Raw genomic sequence first — 26793 nt, 5'->3', positions numbered from 1 at the left:
TGGTGGACAATTCAAGGCAGCTTGACGGAGGCACTGTCCTATCCTTGATGCCTTGAAGACGCCACCATCACTTTGGTGGCCATACGCTCCAGCGTCTGTGGCCATAAACCTCGACTTGCTGTCCACGACGGCCATCAGCACTACAGAGTAGGTTACCCTGAAAAGCCGAATGTTACGTCACTTCATGCGCTCTTCCAAAACATGATATGTGTTAAAGTAAATTTGTAGACCCATAAACAGCACCTTGTAGTTATAGTACAGGCTTCAAGAATCGGCAAGGGCTTCGATATGTCCGTGTTTTCCGTCAACGTTCCCCACACAATGAGGAAAATTCCGCCCTGTCTCAAAGCCCTTGGCAATTTCCCTTAGTCTGTGATTCTTGGTGGGAGCTAGAAGTACAGCACAAAGTTCACACATGGTTTTACGTTGTTATTTAAAAGCCGTTTATGTAATCTTTACCTATAGTAATACTGGTAATAAATGCATCCTCAAATATGAGAAATACTTGTTGACGCTTAACAATTGCGAATAATTTTGTAACTCGATCTGAAAAGCTGTGTCTGTCTTTTTTTTCTCCCTCGCTCCTTTTTTTCTACGTTCAGCTGGAAACTTTCAGAAGCACGTTTAGCCAACTAGCCCAGCTCCAGGCACACACCACTTACTTTTGTAAGCTATCATATTATGCCCAAGTCAGGCCGGTGTCAGACTGCTTATACAAAAGACAAAAAACAGTCTGCAGACATCGATCGAACGCGACTCACTGACGCATCTGCGTTTCATAAGCCGCGTGACAGGCTGCTCCTTTCATTGGTTGCCGTGCGACATAAAAAAGCAGGGATGCTGCGGTGCCTCAAATTACTATTTGTCTGCAAACTGTATTCGTAGGATGCGTAATGTGTGACCCCGTCTTTCGAAGGTGGCGCAGTAATAGCATTGGGCCCCTCAACATCCTCAGGTCTGCAGCCCTTTCTTCCCAAGTTCGTCCCTAGAATCATAAATCAATGGCTCTCTGTTGTGTAAACTTTTTAAGAAACCATTTTTGACAGTACCGCTTTCAACATGATTCATTTAGATATTTCGGCTGCGAATAGTTAGGAGCAGCTGCAAAGAACGAGTTAGCTGCAGTGATTTGTACACCCGACTCCCATAATTATCTCCAGGTGAGGTGTGACACCCCCCCCCCCCCCCCCCCCCAGGATGTCTTAAGCAATGTATATAAACCTAAAGCCAGCCCCTTCTAACACCCGCTTATTTATCTCCAGGTTGGGGGCGACACCCCTCAGAATTTCTTGACCAATGCATCTAGACCTAAGGCCACCCCCTCCAAACAGCCCCCCCCCCCCCCCCCCCGAATAATTGCAACACCCCCTGATTTAGAATTCTGGATGATTACGTGGTTTGGTAGTGTGTAGAAAGAGTACACCGGGGCAGGGGCGGGGGGGGGGGGGGGGGGGGAACTTGAATTCATCAATTTCCCAAGACCACCACAGTGAGTCTTGTTGTTCGTCATGATCTACATCTTTAAAGGCGGTATTTAGTGGACGCCGTATTGGCGCGCATTGTTCGCAGCTAGAGCTCAAAAAGAACTACGTACTGCTGGCAAAGATAAACAATCTTGACGGTGTGAAATATACGTTGCAGAAGCGTTGTGCAGATTCACTAACAGCACGTGCTCTCAACAGCAACCAGCGCAAGCTATGGCCCCCAGTGAATACCGCACGACCGGAATACCACCTCCATTTTCAAGTGTTTTTTTCATTACGAGACGCCAGCGACTCTTTCACAGCAAGCATCCGACACTAAGGATACGGTTGGTTTTGGATGAGGCGCGTTTTTATTGGCTGTCTTTTCGTACCGTCGCAGCGGCGCTGGTGACGTCTCGAAAGATGTTTGACAATTGACGCAGCTCCGATTATTTCATAATCGCATTGAACCTGCCTGTTTGCCGCAACAGCGCCGTCGCAACTGCGAAATCGCAACTAAAATCGCTCCATGTGAAACCGTCCTCTTTTCCACAAGTTACCAAAAACGAAATCAGATTTTTTTGCTTACCTTCATGTGTTTTGGGCGAAGCACCTTTCATATATGCGGACATCTCTCATGCACGATGGATGCCCCTGTTGACACTCCAACCTTGAATTGCAGTGCGAGATCCTGCATTGACGTTGCCGATGACAGGTACCTGAGTAAAAACAAAACATTGCTGTGTACATTAATGTCTGGAAGCCGAGAAACTAGTAATGAGTTCGCCATATAAACCAGTTTAATTGCACCTCGTATTCACTCCAAACAGTGAAGTTTAAAGAGAATACCATTTTACCTTAAAGTGATAGCAAGCCGCACCCGCGACGAAATTGGCTCTCTGACGACATATTGCTTCGTAAGCTTTGTTTCCAGGCGAGTGTGGAGTCTTTCAAAGGCGTTCCGCATTATCCGGTAATATCTTCGAAACTGCTCCGGGTCGCTGTGCAGCATAAAAAGGGTCTGCAGAGAAAAAGTATTCCAGAAACCTGCTCGCAGAAAAGCACAAGTCGACTTACCAATGAGTAAAACGATTCTTTGGCTCTGTATTGCCAGCACGGCCTGACCCGCCATCACCGCGGGCTGCCGTCTAGGAGCAGGAGTTTCTTTTCCGCAGAAGTAGGTATTCCTTTTTACAGAGCAGTCTGAACTCGTCGTCATCAGCGGCCATTATGCTCCATGAAAGTCAAGACGCGCTGCTACTTGCCATCTTTCAATATGGAACATCGTCCACGTGACGAAGCCACCGGGACAACTGTTCGCCTTGCGCGACATGCCAAGCAACGCAACAACTAGCTTGCTCAAGCAGTTATGAGCTGTGACTCTCCCGGTGTCCTTGTCGCGTTCGTCGTACTCGTTGTTTTCGTCGTTTTCGTTGATGCGAATGCAGTCGATGCAAACGTCTGAATCGGCCCTAAATATAAGTATACGGCGTACTTTTTACCAGAAGCTAATAAATAAATCTGAAAATTTTATAATTTTGTTAAATATCGAAATTAGTATCGCCAACCGAATTCAAGGGTTCCAACCATGTGCTTCGCAAGTGCGAAAAATCGCATATGTTCTCAATCAATGTGAAAGGAAACGCGAAATTTCGCATGTGCGGTTCATCGCTTCACCGATTTCGCAGGAGAAAATCGCACCATGTGAATCAGGCTTAAGTAAGCCGCGCTATGGCCCCACTCACGAGTTTCACTCTCGCCTCAAGTCCAGAATATCAAGTCTACGTCAGCCACCATTATGTTTTATTGTAAAAATATCTGCTTGAGATGAGATGCGTCCTGCTGGGGCAAAACAGGAAGAAGAGGAAAGGAAGACTATTACTATTTTCTAAATGCTTGCAAAAAGCTGACTCACAAAAAAGGATAGGGTAGACGGAGCGTTGTCTCCTGTTGTGACAGTATGAAAATGGCTGGAGTCACTATATCCGAGAAGGACATTGTTAATTCTTTTCAGTGCACTTACCGCCTCGAGCTTCTCGAAGAGGCGCACAATCACTTGGTGTCCTCCTCTCGCCGTCTTCGATCGCCAAGAAAAACAAGGGGACTAAAAAAAAAAAAAAAAGCGGAAATAACTTGCGAATTGTTCATTTGGATTTTTTGACATTGATGTTAGGGTCTAAAAAAAAGAGAGATTCAGGGGCTTGGTGTTATAAAAAAAGGCTTTGCGGAACTGAAGAGTGCCAAGCCTCCCTTTGCGGCTGCGCTGGTCGAATTGTGTGAAAGTGTCACTGCGCTCGACTTTACAAAATTGAAAAAAAAAAAAATGGAAAAAAAAACTTTATTTAAAATGGGGGCGGGGGGGGGGGTTGGTTCCGACAAAAAAATGTAACGGATTACAAGGAATCCGTTACGTCAGAAATGTAAGGGAATTACTTTAAAATTACTCTAGAAAATATGTAATTATTCCGTTACAAAATTACTGATAAAAGTAAGGGATTACAAGTAATTTCGTTACTTGTAACGGATTACGTACAAGTCTGTATATATATATATTCTTACGGTGGAAATCAGGAGCAAGGTAAGAGCAGTTCCTTTCAACCTCGGTCTTCTAATCGAACTGCCCGTTCTGCTCGCGCTGAAGGGAGCCCCACGACCAGCGGCCTGATAAAAACGGCACGTCATTTTATAAAACGACTTTTGTTTGGGCTAGTTGGTTCTTACTAGAACCAACTAGTTGGTTCTAGTTCTTACCTTTTATGGAGACAGGCTGCACCGTGTATATATTGGAAGAGAGGTGAGATTGAAAAGTACAGCCGAGTAATATGGGAAGCGTGCGACAAGACAGTGGCCTCGCGATGCGGCTCCCAGCTGAGTCGTTCGGCGGGAAGATCAGTTGGATCGACGCGCCCTTTTAGGTGTCGCACGCTCCCTATTATCATTCCGCAGCCAATCAAATTGCGGCGTTACTAATGAGGTCCGAAAAGGAATCAGGCAGAGCGTGAACATAATATGCCCTGCCGTTCTCACTGCCGAAGGACAGCAGGGATTATTAGGTTCATTTGCTGCCTGATTCCTTCTTCGGCCTTTATAATGAGTAACGCCGCAATCTGAGTGGCTGCGAAGTGATCATGAGAAGCGTGCGACAAGACAGTGGCGCCGCGGTGCTGCTCCCAACAGAGTCGTTTGGCGGGATCATCAGTTGTCGCACGCTTATATTTTTAGGACGGACTTCCGTTTAGACAGGCTTAATCCGTTTGCCTTCGGACGTGAGGGATGTTGCGGGAAAAAACACAGAGATCCCTCAGTCTCTTGTGTCGCAGAGGTGGTCTACAAAATCCCCATGACTGCGGATTGTGTTATGTGGTCGGGCGTTGTTTGAATGACCGACTTGCGGAGCATAAAAAGTGCGTAAAGAATTTGGCGCAGAATTCTGAATTGGTTAATCATGTTAGTTCTTGTAATTTTTGTTCCCCTCTTTGGGATGAAACTTCTGTTCTGTGTAACGAAAAAGAATTGTTTATAACGCTAATTAAGGAGACTTTGTGCATTCGCGAGCGGGGGGATTATGTGAGCCAGCCGTCCTTGGTTATCAGTGATCAGATGCAAGAGTTTTTGCTTGTATGGGGGGAGCTTTGTAAACCTTGAGGGGGGGGGGTACCGGGAAGCGTTTGCTTGGAGTAGGAAATGGGGATTAGGCTTTAGCGGTTTGGAGGTCACCATGTGTGGTGACCGTGGGGTTGTTGTTGTTCGGGTGGTCGGCTCCTTTTCCGAAAGTTGTTGGAGCCGGGGAGTGGCTCAGGCTGTCTGGGGTGAACGCGTTGGCCGTCTTGTTTTTTGCTTTTGAGCTATTTTTGCCCTTTCTCTTTTCCTTTTGTGTGAAAGTCTATTTATTGGTATGCTCATATCAATAAAATTCACCTGCGTTTGAGATTTTGTTGTGTTCGTCCGTTTTTTTATCGTTCCCCATCTCAGGGTTTACAAGATGTCGAGAAATGGGTGTAGTATTTACATGGCGTGTAAAGGTGCCTCTTGTTAAGGGGGCACCTTTGTTAAACGAAGCTCGCCAACCTTCGTTTGCAGCGAGAGGGACAAGCCTTGAAGTCAAATTTTCCCACCTCTTCAAGAAAAAACAAAACAAAAAACAGTCTGTCGAGAAATACTATTCATGCAACTAAAGGGACACTGAAAACAAAAATTTCCCGAGGCTTAGATGGGACATGTGTTTCAAAGAAAGCACTTAAAAATAAAATTTTCATGTCAATTTCTTACGCTGCCGCCCGCAACGTAGTGGCCAAGCTGGAGGTCATGGCCCGCTCTTGGACACCCAGTGTGATTATAACTCTCATTGGCTGGAGGGATGATTGACGTCTGGAATGTTTGTAAAATTGTTTCTGTGTACCGTGACCGTCTTTTTTTCGACATATGTTTATGACTGAAAGCCAAAAGATCTAAATAAAATCTTTACTGATGAAAGATATTAAACGAGATCGCCATCTTACACTGTTATTTCAAACAATAAAAAACATGGCTGCGGGTGTTTGCGGAGAAAAGTTCCATACACCGTGTACTTGTTTCGCGCTTACTGAGTTAATTAGAGCGATAACTCGTCAACCGGCGTATAGTTTGCAGCAAACATATGCCGAAAGTACACGCTTTAAGTAAGGGTGGCGCGGATGCTTGTTCTCGTGGTGGGATTGACACAAGCCTAGCGTACTACCTCAACTATTTTGCTCGATCTGGCTTGATTTGTTTTGCTGTGATGTCTTGATATTTGAAGAGCGATTACTGTTCCTGTAAAAGCGGCCACGCTGTTCTGTGAATTGTGTGACATTCGGGACTGCGACCACGGTTCAAGTGCTAAGAGGATACCTAGAGTTACGAATTTGCGAGCCTTTGAGTCAAAGTCATCGGGTGTTCCCCTAGTGTGAGGATTATCCAGGTGTGTTAGCGTTCTAACAGTTGGCAAGCCCTAACACTGGTCTTAAGTTTACTTTTGGGCGAAAGTGGATGAGGAGGCTAACGAACAGATGTCACTTCTATTTAAATTAGCATTACGGAGTGCGAAGGCCGCAACAAATAACCTGTTTAATTTGCCACCTTGTAGGACAGTTAATGGAGAAAGGCTTATTGAATTCAACTATGCCCTATTATAGAATGATATTCCTACCGACATAAAATGTAAATCCAGCCTTTTGACATGCTTAAAAAAATATCTAATTAATTTGCAAGCCAATGAATAAGTTCAATTTCATATGTCCTGTCTATACTTTGCAATGTATATGTATATTGCTGCGTGTATACATTGACGTGTGCGTACATTTTTTTTTATTACTTGCCGCATCGTAAAGGTTATTTCTAATGTTGCATTCGCACTAGGCTTCACGGCTATGGGTCTAAGCAATGATTGTGCATTTAAATAAAATAATAAGGAAACCACAAAGAAATTGAAAAATTCAAATTGAAATAACAATTCATTGATTACTAATGAAGGACGGGTGGTCGATCGAAGCTCACTGGTTCTCTGGCTGTCGGGATCGTTTTCAGAAGTCCAGCTTTTGCCGGTCCGAGGTTACTCGTCAAGTCTGGGAGGCGAGACGGTGCGTTCTCGTGGTCAGGGTCTGCGTCGAGGGTAGGTTCCTTGCTGCTGTATTCCGGTAGCTGCAGTTGCGTTAAGGGCAGGCTACTTGCAGCTGTGTAGCGCTGGCCGCTACTCTATTTTTTTTCTTCGCAGCTCGCAGTCTTGCAGGCTCCGTGTGAGGTACCGCACCGTTGACGGCCTCTTTATGTCTAGCCCCGGGAGCCGCCCATTTCGCTCCTGCTACTGCCTGTCTTTTTAGAGCGCAGCTCTTAGGCGCCCGTTTCCGGGTTAAGCGACGTCGCCGCCGCCGTCAGCGCAACCGGGCGTTGAATTATGCGACGTTCCCCATAATGACGTCACACGTGACGTCACGCGCGACGCCACTCAACGCGTATCGTCGCACGTGCGATGCCACTTTTACCCTTGTGACGTCATACGTGACGCCACTCAACCCGTAAAAAGTTTGCCGCTAAATTTAGCGGAAAACTTCCCGCCAGATTTAGCGGGAAATTTTGCCCTCGTGATGTCACACGTGACGTCACATGTGACGTCATGTGAATGAATGTGACGTCACGTGAGATTTAGCGAAAACTCTTTTCCGCTAAATTTAAAGGAAAAAATTCCGCGCTAAATTTAGTTGTGTAAATTGACGTCACATGACCTCAACAGCAAGTCAGCTTTCCCGCTAAGTTTAGGTGGAACATTTTTCGCTAAATTTCCCGCTCAATGGGAGGAAGCAGGAGCAGAGGAGGGCATGGTACGGAGGGGAGGAGGGGCATACCTCCCCCCGTATTCTCCCCTCCTCCTCCTCAAGAGCTGCGCTCTAATTCGGTATTACAAAGAATTGTAAACGCCCTTTCATTTCTTTCGCCTGTTTCCTTCGAGTGTTTCCCTGGCCCTAGACCGTGTCCCAGTTATCTTCTTGTTGCTCGGGCCACGGCAAGCCGAGGTCTTGCGCTCCTCTCTTTTGTCTTCCCACCTTCAGAGTGCTTGTCTCTGATTGCGGAATCGGCCAAAAGTGCAGGTGACCTGATAAAGGTGAGACGAGCCGCGTCCTCCCTCCCGCGGCACTCGTGACCGTCTCTAGACCTACCGTCATTTCGCTTCGAGAGGCTTGCCGCTCTCAAGTTCTGGGCGGCACACTTGGCTTGCCCAAATGAATATTTTTTAGTTCGCGTTTTCATAGACCCTTTTCAAAAGTCCACCGAGCAACAATTATAGTCGCCTTTTCTTGGGCACAAGAAATGGCGAAGCTGACGTAGCACTCGCGTTCAATACACGCTCAGGGTATCTGATCAAGTAATGATAAACAAATGACGACTTTCGAAAAGGGTCTAATCTTTATGCAGATCTTTCAACATAAAACTTGAAAGATCTGCTTATTTATTTTCTTGCAATTGCTTTTTTTTTTAGTTTTTCGGGATGATTTTTAGTGCTCATTAACAGATGCCGACAGACACTTGCATTGGACCGTGGCTCGTGCAGCATGGAACGCTAAAGCGTCGCCTTCATGGTCCCGTTTGCGTTGAAGGAGGTAGTCGAGTGCGTCCTATGAGGCAACCTCATACGCTGCCGCGCGCCTACATGCACGACTAGCAGACAGCGTCAGAGTCAGACGCAGAGGTGACGCCCCGGACGTCACGACAGGGATCGGCAGTAGGCTTGCGAGCGTGTTCAAACGGAGCAGCCAGGCGAGTTTCGTAGTAATGGGCGAAGCGACCGTTCTGTGGCGGGGCCTATAGAGGGGGTCGGCACCTCCACCTAAATAGTGTATAGCAGCGCGAGTATTTTTCTCGTACAATCTTCTTTTTAGAGAATTTAAAAAAAAGTGCATCCAATGTAGGTAAAAAATATGTTGTTTCTTTTATATCAATATACTTTAAGCTCTTTCCATGGCTCAAGGTACACCCTTAAACTGAGTAGTGCAAACGGACATCTAACGGTGGACGGAACCTCCATCTGGGCGCAGAGGGGTTTATTGGCGACTCCAGCGAAATCGACGGCACCCAGTGGCTCGAGCAGAAAGCTTTGGCGGCAAGTTCGCTTGCCTGCTTTCTCGAGCGTATCAAATATTTTCAGAGCCTAGTGGTCTAAAGGCGAAGCCAAAAATGTAAGTCTTTGCCGACAAAAAAAAGTTTGAAATTGCAACAGGGCCATATTGTTGCCTGTTCGGCAATTGGTTCGAACATTTGTTTAGCGGTATAACAATACTGCCTCACCGGTTTACTCAAACAGCTCACCGGTTTGTTCACACTGCTCACAGGCCTAGTCACGTTGTCAACATGCTCGAGCGTAGCTGTATGCGAACCTCTTTACATCGCATAAAGGCCGTACGGGCGTGGCTGACCGGTTTCAAGCTGCTCACTGGTTTGGTCAAGCTGCTTTGCAGTTCAGTCCAACTGTTCGCAGGATTAAGCGTAGCGGTATACTGATCCATGCACACCGCACAGCGGTGTGGCAAATCGGTCTGAAACTGCTCACCGGTTTGGTCAAACCGGTGAGCACTTCTATCAAACCGGTTAGCAGTTTCGTTATACTGTTGCTTCGCCACCAGATAAGAGAAAGAGAGAGAGAGAGCGATCCCGCTCTCGGAGAAATTTTGCTGAGACTAAACGCCGTTCGGACGTCTGAACGATGCCCTCTACAAACCACTTCCAACCAGGCTCTCGGGAAACTGCTGCAAGACGTATCTCCCCTTTGTCGTAACTATGCTCCGCTTTCCCTTCTGATGAACCACAGCAGACGCTACGAGCCATCTTAGTCAATCAGCGGTGTAGGCGTATCACGCGACTAAGCCTCGTTGTTTACTTTATGAGGTCCGTACGTGACACTCAGACGGCTTTGGATTTGCTCCGATGGCTTGAAAGGTAGAAAGCGGTTCTACGTAAGGTGAAACAGCAGCGTTTTGTTTATTGCAAGTTATCGAAGCAAATGACACCGCGTGTCCCCCTCACCCCAACCACACACATACAGTTATTACGGTCCATGTAATTACTTTCGAGAGTTGCGTACAGCGGGCGCAGAAAGCATTCAAACCTGTCGTAGCGGTTAACGTGATCTGCTGCGGGGTTGCTGTTACGCGGTCGGCCTTTTCGCCTGGCTCCCTCTTATTTCATTCAAACACTTCAGTTGAAACAAAAACAACGCCACTCCTCTTCGTGGCGAATTGGCTCCGAGAACCAAACTTGCGCAATATAGCGCATATACAGATGTATGGATTGTTCACTTCAACTTTTTTTTTTTAATTTTTGCGTATGCAGGATTATCAAGGTAGAAAGAACGGATACTGCAGTGCATTCTCATAAGCGAGCTATTGTAATGAAATTAGTCTGTGGAAGAAAATTTCAAGGGCTTGTTATTTGCGTTTGCTGAGTCGACCAGTTTCAGAAGGTATCCATTTGATGGTAGCGTAAGATTCGCCTGAGTACCCGGTGGCTGTACAAAAAGGGTGTCGTATCAGACGGGTGCCGTCTGGTACAACAGCCTTTATGAACTTCTATCGAACTTTCGTTCGTACCAAACAAATGCCGTATCAAACGGGTGCTGCTATTGAACGGTTACACGTATCAAGCGAATATTCGTATTAAAAGAATACCCGATCCCCTAAACCCACATGACCTAAACGAGTCCATCAACTTGCAGCTGTACAAATTTGAATCTTTTTTTTTTTAAGTTGGGTTTTGACAACACGTGATGAGAATCGCCAATGCGACACAAAAAGGAGCCCGGTGCAAGCGCTACCGGCGAACATATAGCCTATTCGTCTGGGGCACACCACACCCGTCCAGTACAATAAACTCTTTCCACTTTAGTGCACGGAAGGCTGGCGGAAAGAGAAGGAAGCTCCCCTCTCCCCTTTAGCCTTCCCTGTACCACGAACCGCACTGGACCGGTGCGATGCGGGCCCAGACGAATTGACCACCAGGGATTACCTCGGTGATCCTGGAGCAGCACTACGCTGGTGGCGAGCAGAGCGAGAGTGGTTAGGTCGCCGAAGGAGGCGGCGATGGCTGGCGCGATGTTTTCCGGGTTCTTCTCGTACTTCTTGCTCAAGATCACCACCGCAGACATGATGCTGCCTGGAATTTGTCAAAGGCTTCGTATTTTTTTATAGCATAAAGGATGAGAAGGCAGCTAAAACCATTTTAGAATAAGATGTATCCCCGCATACAGGCATACTGCTCGGTTTGTGCATATTTTGAGTGCTGCTAGATTGAACTCTTCTATAGATAAGTATCAATAATTCCCGAAAACAGTCAAGCTGCTCAATTGTCTTACTCTCATATCAGATGGCCGTGTTAAAAGAACCATCCTCGCAGATTTATTGTAGGGAAATGCCTTCTTCGGTGATGTGTTTCGTTGTTGGAGATGACACAAAAACACTATGTATATGTCACTCTGTTGTAGTCGCGTTGTGTGGCGCTTGTGTGTGTTGTAATGCAGTATTATATTATATCTTGAAACCTGCCGGAATGTACTTTTCGCGATAACTATGCTAAAATCTACATCCATGCGGACCATCGCATAGGTTACCGAGTGCTGTTTCTTTTGTTCAGTACTGAAGTAACCGTGACGCAAAGTAACATAAGAGGTGCGGTGGGTCCCAATGTTCAGAAATAGTCTATATACCAGGAAGGCCTGGGCGTATTCCTTGGCAATAGAGCGAAAGCTACGGCCTTGATTGCCAAACAGGGCACCCGAGTAAGACGTGTGACAACGTTCCGCGGGGTGCGCTTTTACTCTCAACGCAATACTTCGCATCAAGCGTTACCGGACACGTACTGCGAAGCGTATTGCGAACCCTCCGGGAGCCCATACAGGGCATTTGTATTCTGACAAGTTACGCTGAACCAGGGTACACACGAGGGCTTTTACTCTGTTGGTGCCGCCTGGTCATTGAATGTTGCATATACAGTCATGTCTCGTTAATATAGACCCGCTAAATATGGATACCATACTACATACAGAGAGAAACTTTCGGGGACAAATTGGGTAAATATATGCATTTGTGTCTCAGTAATATTGAAGACTCATTCTATGAACAAATGTTGGAGGAATGCAAGTGTCCACAGTTAAGAGCTGGAGTGGACGTGTATACGGCGGCTCTCGGCCTACCTACTGAGCAACAAAGTGGCCAGGTTAATGGCTGCCAGGGCTCCAGCTACCAGGAAGGCAACGTTGCTCAGCTCGAAGTCCTCGTTGAACGCCAAGCCCTTGAAGATGGCCAGGAGGCAGGCAACCAGGGTGGCCACCGTCGACTGGCACTGGGGGCAACGTGCAAACGCCAATGTTATAGGCAGCACAAACGGAGGCAATGCTTGCTTTTCGGAAGAGCACACTTCTCAAGCTACAACTTTAGGAGTTTGATATGCGTAGTCACATGCAACTTGAACAGTCCTTCTACGCTACCCTAGCCAAACGCAGCGTTTGTCAGTTCTTGTTGTCGTCCTTGTGTTGTTGGCGGGTACCCAAAAAGAGAATCGTCCAAGAACAACGTAACTAGGTGAGCTGAGATATGAAATACCAGCGGATGGGTGAAGGGAATTTGGGGGGGGGGGGGGGGGGGGGGTCGACATTCCCCTCATTCCTTCACTCTCAAGAAAAAAGGGTGTCAAAGGGTGTAGTCTTACACCCTTTGTCCCATATAATACACCCCAGAATTTCAATTCAACGTACAGTGCCCTACAGTCGAACATTGGGCCCGAAATTTTACGAGGGGCTTGAAAGCCGTGTGGTACAACTTATTAAAATAGCTAATGTACGTTTTAGTGAACACGAAAAAAATAATTCGGGTTTTCTTGGCCCTACTGTAAAAGCTCGGTGTTTTCTTTATGTGGTCTTTGATACGTACTTTAGCTATTTAAAATGTTGTACCACACGGCTATCAAGCCCCTCGTAAAGTTTCGGGCCCAATGTTCGACTGTAGGGCACTGTACGTTGAATTGAAATTCTGGGGTGTATTATATGGGACAAAGGGTGTAAGAATACACCATCTGACACCCTTTTTTCTTGAGAGTGTTCACTTCGCCTCCCGCCATTTGAAGCGCCATTTGATTTTGGTTTTAAAACAGTGTCTCTCATAGTGTATGGTGAAGTGCTATCTAGATGCTGTGCTTCAGCATATATGTATTGTATTGAGTACACCGCAGTTGTTATACTAGCGGATATCAAAACACTGGCCCATCGAACGACGGGAGGCAGGCTGTGTGGGGAAAGGTGGGTACTAATCTTTCTTTCTTTCGTCGAAGCAGCGGCTATGGGCAGTTACGAAACTGAGCTAATCTAGTAACATTGGCCGAGGATGAGCTCGAACATTCCTCTCGCGTGCTTGTCACGTCGTCTTTTTTCCGCGCTACACAGTAAATCTAAGTTACGCGACGCCTTACTCGAGTACATTCGAGTTACCCCCGCGAGTCTCACCACGCAATCAAACATAGAACGACGCCAACGACGGAATCTAATCACGCTATAAGCAAACGAGCTCCGGGCTTTTAGCATTAAAGCCGACTTCGCGCGTTATTCTGTTTTAATTTCCTCGTATTTTTTTTTGCTCTTTCAGGATAGGGTTGTGCGCAAAAAAGTCGCAGCTCGGCGCTTCTATTTCATAGACGTTCTTTATGTTGAGCGCAATTTCGCCTGCTTCTTGAGCGGAGGTTGCTGTGACGTCAGAACGCCGATCTCTGATTCGCTCCGATTGGAAGGATAGGGGGTATGTCTCCAGGCAGATAGCATTGCGGTATACCAACTATAGCTTCATTGGAGCCAATCAGAGCTCGACGTTCTGACGTCCGTCTAACGCCTGCGCAAAGAGCAGACGAACTTGCGCTCCGCGCACATCTCATTCCTGGAGTTACGGTGTCGGAATTTCCGCGGCGCCAAAAGCGGCGGTCCCGCCATCGCATCGATTTCAACGCTGCATAACAATTTTTGTTACCGCCGCCTTTTGGCACGATAGCTGGGAAAATGGGCGATTTTATTTTTTCGGGCAGTGGCTAAATAAAATTTAAATGATGTTCTTAAATCCGAAAATCTGGTTATTTTTTCTTAACGGGTAGCTAAAGAGTCGTTCTCCTTCTCTTCCTTATGGTCGTCTGTCAATGCTCCAGTCTCAGATTTTTCACAAAAATGTTAGCTTAAGAGGTTCTTGAAAAGAACGGGTTAGAGTTGAATACTAGAGTATTTTTGTCTCGTGAATTTGAATGTCAAGGCCGTTTTTTGCCGAAAATGCGACTAAAGGCGAGAAAACACGAAAGCCATCCGACAAGTCGTTACGACATACGCAGATTTTTCTGCTTCCCCGCATCTTATGGTTTGGTCAAAACGAAGGGGTTGATAGCCCGCAACCACGATAACGCTCCAGGAGACTTAGTATGCCTATTTGTTTTAAACAGAATGTGCTATCTGATAATACTTTTGTAGGAAATGTATGCTTACCTTCATTCTTCGCAGAAAGTTGAGAGGCGTAGATTGCTTCGTGAATCTGTCTAAGCCTCTGAGTTTTTGGCGCATCCAATCCTTCAGATGTGTATCGGTGTGTATGCTTCTTAGCGACTTTAGACCACTTTTGCCTTTTTCGGGGTCGTAAACTTGTCTTAAAGGCCAATACTCAGAAAACGCGTTTTGTGTCTAACCTATTCGCTAAATTTAGCGAAAAAGACGAATAACATTTTGAAATGTTGAATAAACCTGAGACTGGGGCAGAAATGAATATATCAGCCGAAGGAACAGAAAACGACAGGACGACGTCTCTGACTCAGCTACGAGGTTTATTTAGTCCGCCTCCTAATATAGACCACAATCAGCCACCACCAACACAAAGGGGCAACCTCTAATCAGTACAAGCGCCAAACCCTCTAATACACGAAGTAGTACTATGAACGGCCTTCAGGCTGACTCGCAAAGATAACTCCACAATCTCCTCCCAAAATTAACAAAAATATCAGTACCTATTCTATCTTAACCAAGGCTCACACAAAAAACGATGCCCGCTCCACTGAAAAAAAAAAAAGACAAAAAAAATTAATTCTATGCCAGCAACGAAGGGATGACACACACTGAACCTGGAAGGCGGGGCAAAGATAAGCAATACACACATCCCGTCCCAAGGAAAAAAATAATATCTTTAAAAAGCTTTTGGAATTTTTACCGAACTGTAACGAAACCTGCCTTATACAATTACCTAGAGATTTTATCCGCACCGTCTCCCTTACTATTCCTTTTGCATCATTCCTCTCCTTGTGAATGATTTCTGTTTTCACCCAAATCGAAGTTCAGTTGCTACATCCGTGGACACAGTCTAAGAAATGCCTGGGCGTCTACCTACCCGCAAAACACTCAGAGTGCCAACGTCTGCGATCTACGAAATGAGCTCAGCGAATGATGAGACGGAACATCCGTTTAGGTTTCAAAATTAAGTCTGCGCCGTGACATTACGCAATGCAAGCATGACGCTTTGCATTGCGTGATGCCGCAGCGCAGACTTCATTTTGAGGTCGAAACGGATGTTCCGCCTCATCATTCGCTGAGCTGATTTCGTAGAGCGCACACATTGGCTCTTCGAATGTTTTGGGGGTAAGTAGACGCCCAGGCATTTCTTAGAGTGCATGTTTTACGATTTTTGCGTTCGGGGCATTGTTTTTCACGTTTCTTTTGTGTTAACTTAATCTGTCGTTGATGCAACGTGACGTCTGGCCTGCATACTTAAACCCATATTCCAGTGGTATCTCATGCACAACACCATTCTCGCAATTTACTGATTTTTCCCGATGGTTCTTTTTGCAGTTATTCACACCCGTTTGAATTGGCGTCAACCTACTGAGTTTAAAATCCGAGCTAAAGACTGTCTCTACTCCTACCTTTTTCGCACATGCCTTCAAGTTGTGAGGAATTTCATGAAAATATGGGATCACAGCTAATCTGGTCCTTTCACCTTGCTCCGTTTCTCTCCTTCCTTTGATAACCATTTCTAACTGCCATTAGATAAAGCTGTCTTGGTACCCTACACTGCTCAACATTTTGCACTGTCTTTCAACCGAATTCGTGACAATATGAACACATCTGTCTGAGGCGTTTCGGACCAACGACTTTACAACCCCAGCTTGTACGGTTTTAGAATGACAGCTAATCCTTGGCAACACCGGTTTAGAACTTTCATTTCCGTATTCCCGACATAACCCTTGATTCACATGAATACATTAAGTTCAGGAACTTCAGGACTTTTCTCTCAGGTTTTTCTGTGGTAAACTTCAATTCCGGAGCTGCTGATCTTATCTCACGTTCCAGACTGCCTGTTATGGCTAATTGGGATAGTCAATCGCCGGCGATACCGAGCCGGCGAAACCGGCAATTTAGAAATGCACCGGCGGCACACCAGGTGACCCTCAGCACCCGCCTCTCTTTGTTCATTTTTTTTTTGTCACTGACCTTCTCTTCCATTTCGGAAGTGACGACAGCGGATACAGTCTGGCGCTTGCTCACCCGGCCGCTTGGAGCTCGGGCGGAAAAAGCGCCGGTAGGTTGCCGGTGCTTGCCGGAGAACCCCCACACGAACTCTTGCGTGCCGGCCGGAAACTGACCACGCGATCGCTATTCGCCGGTTTTCCGGCAAAATAAGTTGCCGACCACTGGCCACTCGAATTCGCCATTAGACTATCCGTTGCCGTGCGTACTATGATGTCGTCCACATATCTTCTTACTAAAGCCATACCCGGAGACATCTCCTGGTTAACATTCACCAGGTCGCATGCACGGTTACTATATTACATTTTTCTCACTGTTACACTTTACACGAAAAAACCAGTCGTCGCTTTCATCGTCGCTTACGACAGCGCGCATGGCCAATAGATGAGTTGATTCCCTTGTCCGGCAAAGACTTTACGTGTCTCACAACTTTAACGTGCTTTACTGAGGTGGTGGAGTGTTTGTGAGGGAGACGATTGTTGTTATACTTACTGTGTTGATTGGAAACCGCAATGTTGTTCTTTTTTAAAATGGTGTCCTTCTTTGTAGCGGGTTAGCCGACAACATACGATCACGGGAATATGCTCTGAAATCGCCTGAACCTATTTGACTGTCACTCAGCAAAGATGGAACAAAAAACAGGGCGAAGACACTATAGACACTTACGTGTAGGAATGCGAAAGCATTATAGTCCCGCTGGTGAAACGTTTACGAGTAATGTTTTGACACGTATTAAAGTTGTTTCTTCCGGTATTGTATTTGGTGTGCTGCCGTAGGTGTACACGCTGCTGCCGATGTCGATGCCGTAGATGTAGACACAGTCACCTCACAGCCAATAGCACAAAGCACGCAACGAGCACAGGTGAAGTCCGAAGCGCAACTGAGGCGCCGGAGGCAGCGGTGACATCACGCTCCTCCACTGCGCAGGCGCGGCGAACCCTCCGGCATCGCGGCTTCCGTGACGAAGCATCTGCGTTGCTGCGCTTTCCTCTGTGCTTTATTTCTGAGGTGCGTCAGCTTTGGCCTTGAGCTGCGCGTGTTCGATGACGTAATAATGTGAAAGCGTTAACTGTCCCATGGAGAAAAGCCGGCGTTGTCTGTAGCAGCGAAAAACGGCATCTAAAAGTCCCATTGGCTGAGCACCTAAATATTTGGCTGAGCGAAGCGGCACCTAAATTTAAGCACGCACCTCAGAAATAAAACGCAACGAAAAGCACAGCAACTCTGATGCTTTGTCATGAAGCCAGCGGGGTACGCCGCGCCTGCGCAGTGGGAGAGCGTGATGTCACCGCCGGAGCGCCGTGTGCGAAAGGAAGACGTGGCGGGCTGCGTGTACGAATGCTTTCGCATTCCTACACGTAAACACATTTAAGTGTCCCTGCCAATTTTTTGCTGGTATTGCGTGATAACCGGTGTCAAATACTTATAATAATAGGTTTTTTTTTTTTATGGCCATCTTCTGGGGACAACACCGACGCCTTTCCGCGTAATGTTTTTTTTAAAGCTTTCGCCTTAAAAACAAAAAAACAAACAAAAAAAACGCCGTGTAAATAAGAAAATGAAGTTACTATAGACAGGTGAAAACACTTTAAGCACCCTGATTGTACCAGCAATATTTAACCGCCTGTGGCTTTTACTTCAACTACCACGCCTGGATGGAGCGCTTAAATTTCACTCGATAGATATATTACGCGCACTCCGAGATACTGCTAGCGTGAACAGCCATCGTCAATTTTTTTTCTTCAGGTTTGTTTGACTGTTATGAAAACTGATATAGTGATGGATGGAAAGTGCTCGGTTGGGGTACTAACATATAGATGGGAAATTTGGATGCCCGCTAGGAACCTTTCTAATTAAAATGCCAGGAAGAGACTAAGTCGTTTTTGGTGCTAAGAGTGCCGCGCAGTGTACGACCCGCTTCGCCAGGATACCTGCTGGGTACTCACCGGGACTGTACTTATTGGATCGACTACCTTGAGTATTGTAAAGACTGAGTAGATATGGGGTGCCCCGCCTACCTGAAGAAGGGCCATGTTAGCGAAGATCATGGGCAGCTGGTCCGAAAGACGATTCAGGTTGCCCAGATTAGCCTGCAGAAACCTTGTTATAGTCATCTCTTCAAAGAATATACGTATAATAAAAGAAAAGCGGCCGGTTAAGTTAAATCTTAAATGACAGGTTGACTTTACTTTTTCACCTCTTTAATAAAAAACTCGTAAATTGCAAAAATATTTGTGCACGTCTCTCGCCTATATATAGAAGAAACATGAAATGTGTTTAAGTCTCCCTTTTAACACACATCATGGTTCTTTTAAATAAATCCGGTGAAAGTTGTATTGTTGTTGATTTGCATTAAAATTGGTTCAACACATCCATAAAGACGGTTGAACTATTAACCCAAATATTATCGCATACTACTCTTTTCAGCGGAACTTTTTTTTTTTTAATTTGATTTTTTTTTTGTGAAAGGCACTACTGCCAGCATTTAAAAAGTTACGGGAGGTATTAGTATCTCCGCTGCGGAAATTGTTCTCAACGGGTTGCAAGATGTTTATGGCGTAAGATAAATGATCTAAAAACTCATTCCAGAAGAACGAAACAATCATTCGCGACGTACCGTGTTTCTAAACTGCCTGCTCGACATGCAAGTTCTACATCATCTGGCGTCACGTTACTAGAAAGCGCATGAAAATTCACATGTTTCTCTTGACATCAATTTCATATGCCATTTTATCAATAACAATTTTGAATTTGCAATTACTGAACAGCATGCTGGAAAAGGTAAAGCCCGCGTATTAAAAAAAATGTGGTTCAAATTGTTAGGTCGGAAACCTCATGAATATCAATTAAACTTACACTGAATACTGTTTATACTCAATATTTCATACTAATAAGGGTAACAATAAGGTATGATTATCGTGCTACGTTGAAATGGATTGAAGGAGAAGCTTCTTTTATGTTCAATGCTTATTACAACAAAAACTAGGTGCTCGCTTTTTTGTCATGGCTTCACTCGCGCTTAAGAGTGGACAGAGAATAGAGCAAATCAACCACGGGTTCTTGAGAAGGCCCGAACTGGTGAAAACAACATATAAAAGCAGAGTGCAAATTTTCATATCGAGGCCCCGAGTTCTGACCAATGCTGTCCGGTGCGCACGCCAATGATCACTCGATTAACTTCAGTGTCCCGTACGCAGTGGACGTTGGGCTGCAAATGTTATCTTTTATTTTAAGATCATTGTATATTTATTCGCTTGATTCACCCAGTGTATTACGCACAATAGAAAAGATAAGTTCAAAGTCGCAGTTCAACGCTGGCACTCAAGCTCGTCGCTTTCGTTTAATTCATCTTATTCATACTGTCAGTCCGTGAAGGCTGTTACAAATAAAGCAGTCGCCTATTGAGAAACGCCATTATGCCATGAATAATCATAGCGTGTTTAAAAGGAAGAAAGCATTGCACACAAAAAAGTAACATCTAGACCAACAAATTATATCAATTCAAATCCCAATAAATAGTAGGCATGTCAAACAATCTGTGCGATGCATTTATAAAAATGGATATCAAGATCATCTGCTGGGCTAGTTGGTACAACATATTATAAATTAGATAGCGCAAGACAGCAAAGAAAAGTCGAAAACGAAGGCAGTACAGATACAGGGCCTTCTCAGACACTGCAAGATACAGGGTCTTTCTGGACACTGCAAGTACGGCGACTAAGTATATTTGGGCTTCATATCACACATTGGGAGACGTTTTTAACCCAGTAGAACTAAACATGATACAAAAGAAAGGTCCCATTTTTTTTTTTGCGTGGTTGCAAACAGACAGAGAGTACAGCTATTGTCGGATATCCACGACATGTCGGTTAAGGCCCAAGAAGTTGACAGACCCCGATATATCGAAGACTGTGTAGACATGCTGGCAAAAACTGGTCCTGTTAGTGAAACGAAGATCGTAATTACACGTTTAGTTGATTGCTTCCAAGCGAACGACTTAAACATACTAGTGTCTGACAAATAAGGAAGCTTTGTTGTGATACCTCGAGAAAATTACTTTTAGAAGGCGAGAGTGTTAAAAAGTTGGTTCCACCTCATGAGTCAAGGACATTTTCTTCGCGAGGGGAGAATGTTACAGCTTGTAGGGTACAATTTTCGGGCTCTCCCGAAGAAAACATTCCGTCCGAAGACTCAGAACTTATGTCTGCCACGCAAGACACGAATGTACCTTCGCCCTGTTTCTTTGAAAAGGGCAATATAAAAAAATGTTTTAGAACGTTGCTACAATTCAACTTTACTGTGCATACCGACCAGTTCTTTTTGTTGTTGCAATTCCAATTTCTCATGATTGTGTTGCTTAAAACCGTTTCGTTGAATAGGCGAGCTAGCTATATCCCGATCGTCTCTGGATGAAGAAGCAAAAAGCAATTTCGAACCACGTACCTTCCTGCGACGTCAGTATGCCCTGGTAAAAGACGATTGTGCATATGCAAATCTGACGCTATTACTGAAACTAATAAAAGCGGAGTTACAAAAAAGAACACCCGATGGACGGTCGTGCACCTCCTTCCATTTTTCAAAGTCTACTTTCTTTTTATGTTTGAGGCGACGCTACGCCGCCGCGGTCTTTCTTCCTCCTGCGTTTATGTTTTTGTTTGCTTTTTTCTTTCTTGTGCTTACTTGACGTTCGAACCATCGCGTATTTTGCTTTCCCTTGTTTGGCTTAGGTTTTACTTTCTTTCCTTCGCTTCGTCGCTTACTACCACCGGTTCGTCTTCTACGCTATGCCTGGACATTTGGAAGGCCGTCTGCAACTTTGTTGTTGTTTTTCCACTATCGTCTATGATAACCTCCTATGTTCGATTTCGATTGAGTTTCTGATCCGAAATCTTCATTTGTACTTTTTGATACTTCATAAATATATTAAGAAGTGTAAGCTCGTTATACATTTGTATTTGGATTTTATTTGAGTACGCGGTCACGTCTGCTATGAGTCATTGTTGGTTGATCAACCGGCCGCCTTCGGGCATAGATAAGCCCATACTTGGAGATGGCAGTCGTGCCATGTGCCTGCCATCTCCACTGCGAAAACCAGTTTTTCTGATGTGGTGGAAAATCGTTCTTCCGCTTCCCGAAGACCGAACAAACGTGAGTAATTAAGTTACTTCGAATTAAACTGAAACAGCTATCCAAGTCTGGCTTCTAAATCACCGCTGACGCCTCAACATACGAATATTTCACCAAAAAACAATTCAGCTGAAAACGCACTTGGGGCCGCTGATCGACACTCAAAACAAAAGCACGATGTGCAAGGATTGCCTAGACATGTACGCCAACAAGTACTGGAATGTACTTTTGAACTGCTGCGCCAAGCGAGCAAACAAACAACCTACCAAAGTCACTGAGAAAAGAAAAGCAAAAGCAGAAAAGGTCACACACTGCTAGCACGTAGCAGATTGCACCTCTTTTGTTCTTAGTTCCTCCCAACGCCGCAAAAGCAAATAAACGTGTAACGTGCAGCTGAAAAAAAAAAAAAAAAGTAAATCTTTTTTTTTTTTTTTTTTTAGTTTCGTCGTGTTGCTTCCGCTTTGCTTGTTTTGGACTCAATACCGAGGGCGACCACCCCCTGCTAATTTTCAACCGACGTCCCGTGCTATCGGAGTCGTTGAAGGAGGTCTTGGCTGGGTGATTTGTATTTTTGTATCGTCTGCTAACTTCTTCTTTGCAATCGCCGGCCGCTGTTCGCTACTGTTCTACATTTCTTTTTATTTTCGTTTGAGATGGGAACCCCATATTTCCTGCAAAAATAAGAAAGTTTTTGAACGGTCATTTTTCTTGTTACTTTTGTTTTTTTGTAATGCCGTAGAGACTGGTACATTTGCTCTGGTAATTTTAACATATTGTTTGCGCACGATTATAATAATCACCTATTCAGGTAAGAAATTGTGACAACGCAATTTGTAACGGATAAACAGTAACCTCTTACGACGTAGTACGAGTGGCTAAACGCTTTTTTCCCGCTTCCCGGATGCGCTTCAAACACGTGGAATCCCCCTGAGTGGCGTTTGAGACCTCTAAATAAACTGCTCTATCTCCGTTTATGCGCGCGCTGTTATTTGTTTGTCGTTGCAGTAGCAATCAGTGGATTCCGCTTTGCAAACGGGTTGACCGTAATGAATTGTTTCAGCTGTTGGGGTGAAGAAACGGGGCTCGCAAAGCTCGAGGACGTCGCAGAGCCTATACTTTTCCATTGCGTCGTCTGCTTCTGTGACGCCAAGTCTGCAAGAGGCGCCACTGTCACGTTCGTCGCCGCTACCATAGGTTTTCGGAGGAGTTTAGTTTCCAGTACTGGCGAAGCTATATCGTATTTGGTAGCAGTCTTCACGTCTTTTGTTATCTTTCTCTTCCTGTAGCATTAAACGTCAGTTGACTGTAGCGCTTTGTCTGCCTCCCTCTTCTATTTGAATCCCGGACAAAAGCTCACCGGACAGAAGCTCACCGGACAAAAGCTCACCGGATAAAAGCTCACCCATCTTTTCACAGACCCGGACAAAAGCTCACCCATATTTTCACAGACCCGGACAAAAGCTCACCACGAGAAAATTTCATGTTGGTCTTAACACGAGTGCGGACAACTTATGTCACATTCAATTGGGGCGCACGCAGCACCGAGAAAATGCTGCCCCCAAGGCCGCGCCACCGCGCGGGTGCAGCGTATGACGCACTACCAAGTGAACACGAAGCATTCCGCCGTGCAACGCGCTTGGCGCGGTCACTTCAAGGACAAAGTATAAACGGGTGGACCATTGAACAAAATCCGCCGCGAGTGGGGCGGCGGCGCGCGCCATCTAGCGAAAGTCTCCCGAGCCGCCATGTTTACCGAGACGAGGAAGACGAAGCGAGGGAAAGAAGGGGCCGAAGCAGGCGGAGAGCGGTAGCTCAAGGCCGCGCCGGCCCGCAGTGCGCGAAGCTGCACGGTCTCCTTTCGACGGTGCAGCTGGTGCAGCAACGCGCCGGTGTCGTGCGCCGCACCAAGTCCCAAATGAACGTAGTGCAGCCGCACCGACACGACCATCTGAACGCGACGCGTCCGTCGGTGCAGTGCGGTGCGGCGTGGTGCGCCCCAATTGAATGTGACATTAGGTGCATGCGTGCGACACAAAAAGGGAACGATAAATTAAATCTGACAGGCGCACGGTTAGTTGATTTCAGTAGAAACAAGTTTATTTATCGATTGGTTAGAAGCGAATGCAGTCCCCCACTAGCTCCAGCAGTCTTGGTAGATCTCGATGTACATGCAAGCCCTCGCGAATATTTCTAAGACGATTCTGCAGGTGCAGAGTAATGTTTCGCACCCGCTTTACGGTGGGCTCACCTCTCCGTGCTTTTGTCAATGCCGTAGCAACGAGCGCCTGATTTTGCTGCAGGCATTCAATCAGCCTCAAGACGCTTAGATGGGCGTGGCCGACGAGCTTCTGGAACCCGGTACTCTATCTTTTGCAGGTGTTGCTCATCCGGTCTTTATCTTGAAGAGTGGTGTCGTACATGTTCCACCGTACCGGGGGAAACTCCGGTCGCCGTCGGCGCAGAGTCAGGCGAAGGGAAGAATTCGCTCTAGGTGCTGCCGCAGATGGAACAGAAGCATAAGGGAAGCGGCCGTTGACATACGTGCAATCAAAATAGTCCAGCAGGTAGCGATGTCACCGGTAGACTGTTCCCTGGTGGTTAGTTCTTGTGGAACAAGCTGTGGTGGAAGGAACCCGAGCCTATCTAAAATCCCGCACATTTTTTTTTTTTAAATTGGTCATCTGTCTTGTACTTTTCCAAAAGGCCGAACTCCCGTTCTTTCGGAGTATTTTTAAAAAAATCGCAACTCAATGGTGGATGAGGTACAAGTTCGCCTAAAAATGGTCCAATGTCCATTGCGTCCGCACTTTATTTCAGCCCGTGTTTTGCCCGGGTAGGAAAAAAAAAAAAGAAATCGAGGTGAGCTTTTGCCCGGGTCTGTCAAAAAACGGGTGAGCTTTTGTCCGGGTCTGTCAAAAAACGGGTGAGCTTTTGTCCGGTGAGCTTTTGTCCGGTGAGCTTCTGTCCGGTGAGCTTTTGTCCGGTGAGCTTTTGTCCGGTTACCCTTCTATTTTTTGTAGTGTTGCGCTATCTAATTAAATATATTACTCAGAAATTTACATGTCCACATGGCATAGCTCTATCCGGTATTGCATTCCACCCTTTGATTGCTCCTAAGAAGAAACTGAATTTAAAGCAGCCGTCACGAGCCGATCTGTTTAGAATAAACATGCTGAAGTGATGTTTTTAGGCTTGTGCGAAGGCTCGCGGCTGGATTTTTTCAAGTTTAGGACAACTTGATAAAGTATGAGCGTCCCCTACGATTTTCACATGTTCAATAACAGGATTAACTAGAGTTTTAAAAGTCAGTGTTTTTATTTTGGGTGTTGAGCTAGGTTTCGCCTCGGGTACCACAATGTTTCACTAGACTTTCATAAAGCATTGTCAAATGGGTACTCCATATGTACGTCGATCGATCGAGAAAGTGAAACCAAGTTTTTGGCCTGCCACGAATCGTAGAAAGCTGAAACTTATTGAGAATTTGACGCTAGCGGTGGCGATAAAATAGGAAAGTGTAAGCACATATATTGTCACCTAGGTAAAAAAAATATGAAAAAATATCTCTATAAGCTGACGTCAAACCAAGCCACATATTCATCTAACAGAAATTTTATATTGTAGGCGTTTCTAGCATTTATTTCGGCGAAAAAAATCTACCAGTAGAAAGCCAATATATATGTTTTTTTAATTCGGAAGTTTTTTTACTGACATAAATACTGGAGGCGCCAAGAATCTCAAATTTCGGGGTGATGAATATCAGGCCTATGTAAGCGTCAGCTCATAGGAAAAAAATATATTTTTAATGTTTTTAAAGAGAAAACATCACGTGATAAATATTTTGCATTTCCCTACCACTGCTAGCGTAACATTCCCGCGAAGTTTTTAGCTTTTTGCATTGCGCAGTTTCTCTATGCAGCAGAAAATCGGAGTTTAATTTTCTCAATCGATCCCTCTATACCTGAAGTAAACGTCAAACCTAAATGTCTCCCCAGCGTTCGTGGGTTGTACAATGTTGGGCACAGAACGCAGGATCGGAGTTCAGAGCTGAGCGATATTATGGTCGCCTCAAAGGTTGCCCGCGAACCAACGAATCCCGGAGAAAAGCTCACCGGAGAAAAGCTCACCGGAGAAAAGCTCACCGGAGAAAAGCTCACTGGAGATAAGCTCACCGGAGAAAAGCTCACCGAAAAACCGGCGGATGCGGAGAAAAGCTCACCGGCCATTGAGCGTATGCGGAAAAAAGCTCACCGATTCTTTTCTTCCATTTAAATGAAAGAAATTCATATTATAATAATATGAATTTATTTTTATTAAAATTCGTCAGCTTTGTAAAAAAGAAAATCTCATTATTTTGTAATATTTGTTAAGGTTATTGGGTATACCGCTCCCAAAATAATAACTGCGGGCGAGTGGTTTCTGTGGCTTGCTCTCTAGGCAACGAAAGCCCAACTGAAAACTTTATGAACTTGAAGAACAGGAAAAACGTGAAAACTTTAATAATGTCTGCCTAAAACCTAAAAATCACAACTGTAAATGCCGAATATCCGAAAGTGCATGCGCAACAACGCGGTGCCTGAAATTCTCCTTAAGTCTTTTGTTAACCTTTGAAAATAGGATAAAACAGTCAGTAGGATATCGAGGCTTCTTTCTTCCACGGGCATGCACGTTTCCTAGCCTCTCGTGCTGGCGATCCACACGTTGCCTTTGTGTGATAGTGCCCCTTCTACGGTGAGTCACCCATGACCTTCAGAGCCGCACACTGGCATTGTTGTTACTCGTGACCTATACTAGAAGTAGTCTTCTGGTAGCGAATAGGGCGATTTGGTAAACGTTATACATGATGAAAACCGCTCAAATGGCGACGACTGAGTGAAGGCAACAAACACGACAGGACAAAGCTGTTTTCGCAACTAAAGGTTTGTTAGTGAAATTAATAGAAAGAAAACAGCGTAGCGGACACTGATTACATAAACAAACACCTACTTATCTATTAGGCAGTACGCAATAATCGGAGCTGAAACGGTTCACACACCGCTCTTCATATTAACTCGCAAAGAACAAACCTCTTTATCTGACAGAGCTACCCACGGCGTACTGTCAGCTGTCGATAAATTGCTGTCTTTTTTACCGGTGTACGATGTTCTGATTTTATACTTGTGGCTTTAT

The 26793-nt window shown here is 45.4% G+C and overlaps 1 protein-coding gene across 1 annotated transcript in view; it reads right to left on the bottom strand.

Moving 5' to 3' along the window:
• The window catches only part of LOC115328082 (solute carrier family 41 member 1-like), a 61189-nt gene extending 42575 nt beyond the window's left edge, over positions 1–18614 (bottom strand). Inside the window, exons 1-3 of the mRNA XM_040498534.1 lie at positions 18519–18614; positions 12161–12305; positions 10974–11120 (exon numbers count right to left, since the gene is read on the bottom strand). Coding sequence (XP_040354468.1) covers positions 10974–11120; positions 12161–12305; positions 18519–18614 — 388 coding nt within the window. The remainder of the gene's footprint in view (positions 1–10973; positions 11121–12160; positions 12306–18518) is intronic.
• Positions 18615–26793: the final 8179 nt, after the last annotated feature.

This window comes from Ixodes scapularis, unplaced genomic scaffold (assembly GCF_016920785.2).
Source record: "Ixodes scapularis isolate PalLabHiFi unplaced genomic scaffold, ASM1692078v2 PGA_scaffold2__306_contigs__length_199485367, whole genome shotgun sequence".
NCBI classification, from domain to species: Eukaryota; Metazoa; Arthropoda; class Arachnida; order Ixodida; family Ixodidae; genus Ixodes; species Ixodes scapularis.
The sequence above is the reverse complement of the archived record's forward strand: the minus strand, read 5'-3'. Positions and strand labels throughout refer to the sequence as shown.